We start from the raw sequence: 9,784 nt of genomic DNA on the forward strand, positions 1-9,784 counted from the left end.
AGTTTGACGGACATCAGTTGAAGAGATCGGTAGACCTCTCCAAGAAACGACTTGCCTAGGCCAAGATGGGTGCCTTTGGCCAGTTCATAGGCTAGGGAAAGGTAATTCTTGGTAGGGGCAAGTGATGGGCCACAGAATATGAAGTGTTCCAACCAAAAGTTCAGGAAGGCTGTGTGTTCTCTCTCTATCACAGGGCCTTTGGTTTTCATATAACGATTGAGGTAGGCACCCCAACTGGTGCACTCTTTTTTAGAAGAAAGGGTGAAGGGGACTTTCGGCAGTTTGAATGCAGAGGGGCTTGGGGATGCAATGTCTAGGCCTGTGATCATGGTCACATCCAGCAGGGTTGGTGTCATAGGGCCATGGCCAAACATGAAGCAATTCAGTGCGTCAGACCAGAAATAGCCGATGGTTTTCAGAATATTTTCATTCTTCTCAAGAGGAGACAATGATAATGACAGGGCATCGGCTATCCCTATGGCTTCCCAGGTGGCATAATGGGCTTTGGATACTCTGTTGTACCATGTCACCCAACCCTCAGGGGGATTAGGCCGGGCTCGCGAGCGGTCGGCCCAGGAGGTCGGATCTAAGTTCGATTCACGAAGGGGATCCTGTTGGCTTCGCATGAAATTAAGAGGGCGGGACTCTCGGAAGAACGAGGACCGAGGCACATAGAATTTGCGAGAGAAGGATGTGGCAGCGAGGATGTCCGAGACCTAAAATTGATAGTGGAATAGAACATTAATTCAGGTGTTTGCTGTTTACTCCTGACATTGATGCATGTGGCGAGGGGGCTGTTGAGGGTTACCTTCAGACCGGAGACCATGGCGTTGGGTGATTCCGCCATTGGATGCGCTGAGGAATCAGGACGGCGCGGCTGAGATTTGAGATCCGTAGAGCTGCTGGGCGGCGATTTGGGGATCCGAGTTTCTCAGACGAAGGGCGCAGGTTACCGTTTGGAGAGGCAGTTAGGTTGACCTTGCTCCCGTTTTATCGTAGAGGCTGATGTGATACCATCGGCTCTTTTGGGGAGTGCCTGACTCTGGCTATCGGCAGGGTTAAGTGAAGACATTCCTTCATTTTTTAGATTGGTGATAAAGTCAAGGAGGCAAGACGCCATGACATGACCCGATGAAGGATAAGCATAATGATTTTGGAATTATCAATTCCAAAACCAGGGGGGCATGTGTTATCACCGGAATTTGACCAGGTCAGAGGTGGGCCGCGATCAAGATGGGTTTAAAGGTTATATACGGAAGGAATACGTGAATCGGCCTTATATGCAAAGTTTGGGCTAGTTTGCCCTTGTATCTGTAACATATTAGATTACGTATCGGTGAGTTAGAGTTTGACCCGTGCACGGTTAGGTGCACACCTGAATTAGAAAGTCCCTTGGACTATAAATATGTATCTAGCGTTTATGGAATAAACAACAACCAACGTTCAACACAAACAAATCTCGGCGCATCGCCAACTCCTTCGTCTCGAGGGTTTCTCCGGTAAGCACCATGCTGCCTAGATCGCATCTTGCGATCTAGGCAGCACAAGCCTACCTACGTTGTTCATGCGTTGCTCGTGCTGAAGCCTTTTTGATGGCGAGCAACGTAGTTATCTTAGATGTGTTAGGGTTAGCATTGTTCTTCGTATCATATGCTTGTCGTAGTGCAACCCTTATACATCTAGCCGCCCTTACACCTATCTTAGGTGTAGGGCGGCACCCCGCTTGATCATAGTTTAGTAGATCCGATCCGTTACGGTTGCTCCTTGTTCCGCAAGGATTAGTTTAATATCCGCAATAGTTAGGCCTTACAAAGGGTTGGAGGATCCAGCGGCGTGTAGGGTGTAGTTTGCTAGCCCTAGACAGGATGTTCCGGGGATCAACCTCGTGTTGGTTTTTAGGCCCTATCTAGGATCGGCTTACGGACACCGTACGCGAGCGCGAGGCCCAATCGTGAGTAGGATGATCCGATTATGCGGTGAAAACCCTAAATCGTCGTAGATCGCATTAGCTTTATCTTGATCAAGCAGGACCACCATATATTCGGACACCTTGTACGAATCATGGGTGGATCGGCTCTTTGAGCCGATTCACGGGATAACCCGAGAGCCGATCGAGGCTCGTATTTAACGTTTACGTGTATGCCATGCAGGAAACTAAGCGAGGCATCATCCAACACCTTCCCGACCAGGTATAGGTCGGGTGGCACGCCCTTGCGATAGCATCGGACGTGTGACCAGGAGGCTTTGCGGGCCGTCGCTCTGAGGGACTGGGGCCAGCCGCAGCCCTAGTTGTTCCCGGCTCTACGGTGTTGCCAGTCGCTGCCCGCCGGTGGGTTTCTGACCGCAACAGGCGCCGATGCCATGGGCGCCAGGGACAAGGGCGCCACACGTTGACTTGTGTTAAAACCTGGAAAATTCTTGCCTTATTTAAACAGTTTTCAACACAACAATAGCAATTTGCAATAGCAATTTCTTACACACATCATATACATAGCACACATCATAACTCACATCGTAGCACATAGATTCAAACAACACGTAGCAACAAGAGACATGGTTCGAAATGACATAGAGTTTACAACACGTAGCAATGACATAGAGTTTAGAACACGTAGCAATAAAGATAGAGTTCACAACACAAATCCATCTATCCTCGACGTCCCGTCCTCACGGGCTGCTTTCGGACGGCCATCCTTTTCGTCCGCTGCCGTGGCTCTTGTTGCTGCTGCTCCTGCTCCTGCTGCTCCTCCTCCTCTGAAGATAACGGCTCATCGTTTCTCATCCTCCTCAAAGATGATCTCCACGGCGGCACCTCATCCTCCTCAATCACAACCTTCTTTCCTCGGTTGACATAATCGTCCGGAGTGTATCGGTTTGGAGCCTTGCCCCTTGGCTTCAACTGGTAAGCAGACCGTGTGGCTTGCTTCTTGCCTCGACTAATGCTTTGACTCAGAATGGTGTGCGTCCAAGGATCATGGAAACATCCTAAAGAGTAGGGGTCATCTCGCCGGCCCTCAAGTGGAAGGTGTGCGTCTCAGGCCTCCACCGGTCGACAAGGGCAGTGAGTGCCGCGACGTTCATGTTTGGCCCCCCACGGCTTACAAGCGATATGAACGGAGAAGACCGGTAGGCTGGATGACCTCCATGTACCTCTCGTCATACGCAATATCTATTGTGCCATGGTAACGAATCTTCAAGGGGTGAAGAACCTTCTCCTCTCCGTCATATGAAAAGTCCGGTGTTCCCTGTCATACTCTTGATCTATGAGATACACCATCCTGCATGTTTACATAAAACACCATATTATGAGCCATTCCTAACAAATATGAGCAACACATACATGAGAATATATCCAAATAAGCCATCACACCTACATCACATACATACATATACATACATATCTAGGGATAAAACACCATATTATGAGCCATTCCAAACAAATATGAGTTATTCCATCACAAATACTAGGCATATGTAACACATTTGAATGCATTTGCTAGGCAAATATTAGACATTTCAACACATACATACATAGAGTTTGAACACATACATGTAAAATTTCATATCTAGGTTTCAACAAATCTATAGTTCAAACACATGCATACATGAGGCTATGAATTTCAACACATACACTACAATATAGAGTCCACCAAAAAAATCCATGTCTAGGGTTCATGTCCAAATCTAGCAAGATCTATGAAATTAGTGGATAAATGGAAAGGATTCGAAGGGGATTACCTTGAGAAATGGATGGGGAAGAGATTGGCTGGGCAGATCTGATGATTTGGTGGTGGATTTGGTGGGGGGGGAGAGGGGGGAGGAGGAGGAACCGCCGGCCGCCTTGCAGGTCTTGAAGAAACAGAGAGGAGATGTGAGGAAGGGTCGGGCTGGGGGCGGCTCGGGCGCCACACATAAGTGGATGTGTGGCGCCCTTCCGAGCGGCGCCACAGTTTCACGTCAAATCGGTGCACACCTCAGTGCCGCGGACGCCACGTCGGATGGGAGAGTGGCACTGCCGGCACGGGCGCCACACCAGCGCCACACAAAAGGATTAGATGAGTGAAATAGTATGACCGGAGGATTCTAGAAAAGGGGTTATTTTTGTGTAAATGGCTCCCGCATTCCCCCTCTCCTCCCCTCCTCTGATAAAACCCTGGCCTCCTCCATCGCGCGTTGCTACTGCAGCTGCTGAGCGCATTCTTGCGGACAGAGCGAGCGGGGGGAAGGAGGCGACGATGATGCCGCAGCCGAGCCACCCCCTGGTGCACCCGGACCCGGCGCCGGCGCAGCCGCCGCCCGCTCCCGCTCCGGCACCGCCCGCTCCAGCTCCAGCCGCTGCCCCGGCACCGGCTGCGTTGCAGGTGCAGGGGCCGGCTCCGGCTCCGGCTCCGGCGGCGGCAGCGGCGCCCGCGAACGCGCCGCCCGGGGTGCTGATGCGGAACTTGCCGGGCGCGCCGGGGACGCGGGCCGGGCTCGGGCTCCGCCTCGCGCAGGCCGCCCTCGCGGCCGCCGCGCTCGGCGCCATGGCCTCCACCGGCGACAGCTACTCCTCCGTCACCGCTTTCCGGTGCGTGCGTGCGTGCTCCCCTGCCTGCCCCGCAGCATTTCTCTCGCATTACCCATACACAGGGTTTCACTTCACACTCCACGGTGCTCGACTTCCTGCTCGATTCCACCGCCATTTTCTTCAGCTTTTGGTCCCTGATTCTTGGTGTGGCACCGGTAAATTAATAACCCGGCAGCCATTCTTCAGTTTCTGGGAACCAGATTCTTCGTGTGGGACAAATTGCCAACCTGTGGAGTGGGGTTAAAGGTTCCAGGGATCTCAATTGCGTGGGTTACGTGTGAATCTGCTTCTTTTTCGGAAATTAAATGGATGAATCTGCCTTCGGATAAGAGATGCAGTATGTGGAACAAGTTTCCAGTGGTAAACTAGTATTGGGCCCTCTCTTGGTTTACTTCTCCCAAGACAAAATTCGATTTTTATTCATGTGCTTTACGCCTTTCAGATCAATAATGCAGTTAGATGGTGACACGATCATGTTCTCCGTCATATGATCTCAGTTGTCCTCTTTGGAATGATACATCAATGTTAGACCGAGTCTTGTTTGCTGACAAAAAAACATAACCGTTTTCCTAGGTGTTTGAGCTTTCCAATATTTTATTTTATTATATTCTACGCCTTCTGATTTAGCCTGGCATCCTGAAAGGGGCAATGCAGTTAGATGGTGAGTGGCATTATCATGTTCTCTCTGATATGATATCACTTGCACTTGTCTTTTTACTAGTCTTTAGCTTGAGCCGTGTTTGCTGGTCCGTAAAAATCTGGAGTTCAATCTTTGCAGTAAATAGTTTCCTGTGCATTATTAACCAGAAGAAAATCTCTGTGTGTGGTGTGTGTGTAAGCCGGTAAATTTGTTTACCATTTTGGTTGTTGGGTTTCACAACTTGCATGTTGTCTTTGAGGAGAACTTTTGACGTGCTACATTCTGTGCTGGGATAGTATTGCCAACTGTATGAACCAATTTGGCGCCTCGTTTATCATGTGGATGGCCAGAGTTAGCTAAATCTGTAGGTGGCTTTTTTTTCCCATTCTAGTTTAGTAGTTTCAGAGATTTCATTGGGTGGGTTTAGAGTCTCTCACTGTAAGAGATATGTGGAACATTGTGTGGTTTCTTTTCAAGCAAGATTTCGTTGAGTGGGTAATGTGCTTTTGAAAGAATGGCAACATTTGTCAGAGGCATGTGTTGCCATTCTTTGCCAAGCTGGTTGCGAAGGCGCTTGCTACTCGTCTAGCCCCTAGGATGGAGTCGCTGGTGGATCGTAACCAATGCGAGTTCATTCGCAAGCGTTGTATCCACGACAACTTCATGTTGGTCAGCAGACAGCTAGATTCTTACACCAGGAGAAGGAGCCGCGGGTGATGCTCAAGTTGGACATTGCCCGCGCCTTCGACTCCGTTTCTTGGGGTTTCCTTTTGGAGATCCTTCGCAAGTTAGGGTTTGGGCCAAGGTTCCGCGAACTTGTGTCCATCCTCCTATCCACTGCGAGTACCAGGGTGATGCTCAATGGCGAGCCAGGCCCCCCGATTTGGCATCGGAGGGGCCAGGGAGACCCCCTGTCACCAGCGCTATTTGTTCTGATGATGAACACACTCAACAGGTTGTTGGCTAAGGCGATCGCGCTTGGGGTATTGCGGCTCTTAGCGCGGCGGGACTTAGCGACGCCAGTGTCGCTCTATGCGGATGATGTGGTGATTTTCTGCCACGCTGATGAGATGGAATTGCGCGCTGTACGTGGTATCCTGGAGCTCTTTGGACATGCATCAGGGCTGCGCACCAACTTCGCCAAGTGCTCGGTTTCCCCCATCGCCTGTTCGGAGGCTGAGACCGCGGGCGCTGCTGAACTCATGGAGTGCCAGCTAGCGCCATTTCCGGTGAGATACCTCGGCATCCCGCTGTCTATCAGGAGGCTGACGGCTGCAGCATTCTATCCCCTGATAGACCGTCTAGCCGACAAGCTACCTACCTGGAGGGCATCAATGATGCCTTGGGCAGGACGCTTGGCGCTAATCCGCTCAGTTCTCGCAGCGATACCGTTGCACCAGCTGATGGTGCTGAGTCTTGATAAGAAAGCACTCAAGCAGGTCAACAAAATCTTGCGAGGATTCCTATGGGCTGGTAGGGATGACGCCAATGGTGGACATTGTCACGTCAACTGGTCGCGGGTGTGTAGGCCGCTGCGGCTAGGGGGCCTGGGAATCCCAGATCTCGCACGCACGGCCATCAGCCCCAGGGTGCGATGGATCTGGAGGATGCACACCGACCCCCTGCGACCATGGCGCGGGTTGGACATGCATTTCTCGGAGACGAAGCTGGATGTCTTTGCGGCCTCTACCTACATGGTAGTCGGCAACGGGGAATCCACCCTCTTCTGGGACGATAGATGGCTGGACGGCAGGTCCATCAAGGAGATGGCGCCGGAGGTATACGCTTTGGTACCAAAGCGCCGGCGGAAGGCGCGCACGGTCCTTGAAGCGTTGGTTGAACGCACCTGAATCCCCGATATAGTAGGTGCACCGAGCGCCCTGGCACTGTGGCAGTACGTCTAGATGTGGGGTAGACTCAGGGACACTCAACTATCGGGGAACCGGATAGGTTGGTTTGGCGGTGGACGACGGATGGCCAGTATTCAGTTGGATCCTGTTATGACACCCTCTTCCAGGGGCAATCATCTCAGGGTCTTGGAAGCTCAACTAGAAATCCTGGGCGCCACCTAGGGTGAAGTTCTTCATCTGGTTGGCCTGCCTCGACAGGTGCTGGACGGGTGAGAGACTAGCACGACGGGGGCTGCCGCATGCGCCGAGATGCTCGTTATGTGACCAGTCTGCCGAAACCATGAGGCACCTTCTTACAGGATGTTCCTTCTCTAGGACGGTGTGGTTTGAGGTCCTGTCGTGGATCCGATCCACCTCAGGCCCGCCCACGGTTGAGGGTGACTTCGCGGAGTGGTGGTCGTAGGTGGTGCGGACCGCCCCTCGCCAGCTGCGCAAGGGCACTTCGTCGGTTATCATGCTCACGACATGGTGGATTTGGAAACACCGGAACGCGGCGGTCTTCGACAACGCACGGCCTTCGGTGACATCCTTGTTCAACGACATCACTGCCGACACGCGGCTTTGGGCGGACGCGGGAGCCCGGGGTGTGCGCCAGTTACTCCCCTAGTCTAGGTTTTTTCCTTTTTCTTGGGTTGAGTTGTATGGCGTGGTGTGTCCGTCCTCGGACTTGTACATAAACTCTTCTTTATCTATCAATGCATCGAAAAGCAAGGCTTTTGTGTTTTCGCGAAAAAATTTCTAGTAGATATGATTACTATTGTATCCTTTCTTAGTTCTTCAAAAAGAGAAATGTTGGTATCCATTCATGCATTCAGTATTTTATTCCTCTGGATCAGTTTGAAAGAGGCGATATGATTAGATGGTTATATGATGAAGTTCTCTCTGATATTTTCGCATTTGTCTTCTTGGATATAACAATGTTTAGCTAAGTATTGTTTGCTGATCATAAGCAGTCCTACGAAAACTAAGGGTTGATTCAGTGCACGCATAGTTTGCTAGGAGTTCAGCACAAGGCAATCGTTGTCTATGTTGTTGATCAGTTCGGTTAACATTCTGGTTATGCATAAATGCTGCCTTTGAAGAAAACATTTGGAGATGTATGTTTTGGTAATAGTAGTATCTAAGACGACATGAAACAAGTAGTATGCTAGTGTATCTTATTGCTGTGATGCAAGTACGTAGCGTTTTCACTAGGGATGTTACTCCTAGAACTCAGAATATAGGATTGGTTTCATTCTATTGATGAGCTTACTCTTGTTATTTTTGACCAGCTACTTCGTGGCAGCAGTAGCTTTGCAATGCATGTGGAGCCTCGCCATGGCCGTTGTGGATGTCTATGCAATTCTTGTCGGACGTTCCTTCCGGACTCCCCGAGTTGTCAGCATACTTAGCATTGGGGACTGGGTGAGTCATGTTTTCTCACCACATGCGTTTCTAGTTCCCCGAAAAGTAATCCACGTTTTGACCTTGATGTTGCTCTCTGCAGATCACAGGAGCCCTGACCTTCAGTGCTGCATCTGCAGCGGCAGGCATCACCGTTCTCATCAACGATGACCTGGAATTTTGCTATGATAATCCCTGCCCAAGCTTCATGTCTGCTACAGCCATGGCTTTCCTGAGCTCATTTGTGCTTGCACCGTGCTGTGTCCTGAACCTGGGCCAGGTGATCTACAGATTACAGAGACCGTAGTCTGCCGAACAAGAATCAGGGTCTGTTTGTGCACCGATGCCCTTTCATAACCAACCAGGATACGGCGTGGCACAGTTAATGACACTAGGACTTCTGTTAAAGGGTGCCTGTGAAGCTCCGCCTTTTGTTAAAGTTTGCAGCATATGCCTTCTGGTATATGTGAAGGTGGACTGGTTGTTTATGATCCGTGGATGAACGGATGAGCTACTTGTGTAGAGCTCAAGGTTGCTGATATAGTAATCTGGTTAATTATTGACACCCGAATCTTACCTCTCGAGATTTCTTGTGTAGTGTGGTTGTCGCTGTGAGTGATGGATTATACGTTCATTCAGCATTTCCCCTGTTTCGGATTTATTCGGTTTGTGAAGTGCAATAGTTAACATTGCATTTCTGAAGTTATTTGTACTACTTGTTGGCCTTGAATGTTATAACTGAAAAAGAGTTGATTAAGTTACAGTGAATTCTTTTTTTTTTTTGATAATGATAGTGAATTCTTATAGCCGCTTTGACAATTAGTGTAGCATATTGTTTGTACTCACAATATCATGTCCTATCTTTTTTTGTCAGAATAATGTGTACTATGGCAATATGGTTGGCCAGCTGTGGTATTCAATTATTTCATTATGTAGCATCACACGGTAGATGGTGAATAATTTGGCGAGCCGCTCACACCATGTCCATATACAACGAGAACGAGCACCATTTTGATTGTAGATCTCAAGAAAAATGACAGATGTTTGTCATAAGAACATAGCAACCCTTATTTTCATGAGAAGCGGTATGCAAGCTATAAGCTTGGGAGGTATCAGGAATTTAGTTGAACCATTGCCACCACAAAGAAGATATGCCAGATATTTCATATTCCGTATGTTTGATGCAAATCGATCAACTTGTCGATGACATCGAACGAGGCAACACAAATGATGGAGCTGGCTCCTCTAACTTTGCTCTTACCAAGTCAGAACCTGGCATAGCCT

The 9,784-nt window shown here is 49.7% G+C and overlaps 1 protein-coding gene across 1 annotated transcript; it reads left to right on the top strand.

The window, feature by feature from the left end:
- The first annotated feature begins 4,235 nt into the window (after positions 1 to 4,235).
- LOC124657608 (CASP-like protein 5A1) lies at positions 4,236 to 9,243 on the top strand. The gene is made up of 3 exons (XM_047196132.1): positions 4,236 to 4,567; positions 8,389 to 8,521; positions 8,604 to 9,243. The coding sequence occupies exons 1-3, from the start codon at positions 4,236 to 4,238 to the stop codon at positions 8,805 to 8,807; spliced, it is 669 nt and encodes a 222-aa protein (XP_047052088.1). The 3' UTR covers positions 8,808 to 9,243.
- The last annotated feature ends 541 nt before the right edge of the window (positions 9,244 to 9,784 follow it).

The sequence above is a fragment of the Lolium rigidum genome, chromosome 5, assembly GCF_022539505.1.
Source record: "Lolium rigidum isolate FL_2022 chromosome 5, APGP_CSIRO_Lrig_0.1, whole genome shotgun sequence".
Lineage (NCBI taxonomy): Eukaryota > Viridiplantae > Streptophyta > Magnoliopsida > Poales > Poaceae > Lolium > Lolium rigidum.

Bases quoted from the DNA above. Each gene is read 5' to 3' on its own strand.
- LOC124657608 (XM_047196132.1), top strand. From the start codon at position 4,236: ATGATGCCGCAGCCGAGCCACCCCCTGGTGCACCCGGACCCGGCGCCG. The intron at 4,568-8,388 runs GTGCGTGCGTGC...ATTTTTGACCAG, and splicing joins TCCTCCGTCACCGCTTTCCG to CTACTTCGTGGCAGCAGTAG. The intron at 8,522-8,603 runs GTGAGTCATGTT...TGCTCTCTGCAG, and splicing joins TACTTAGCATTGGGGACTGG to ATCACAGGAGCCCTGACCTT.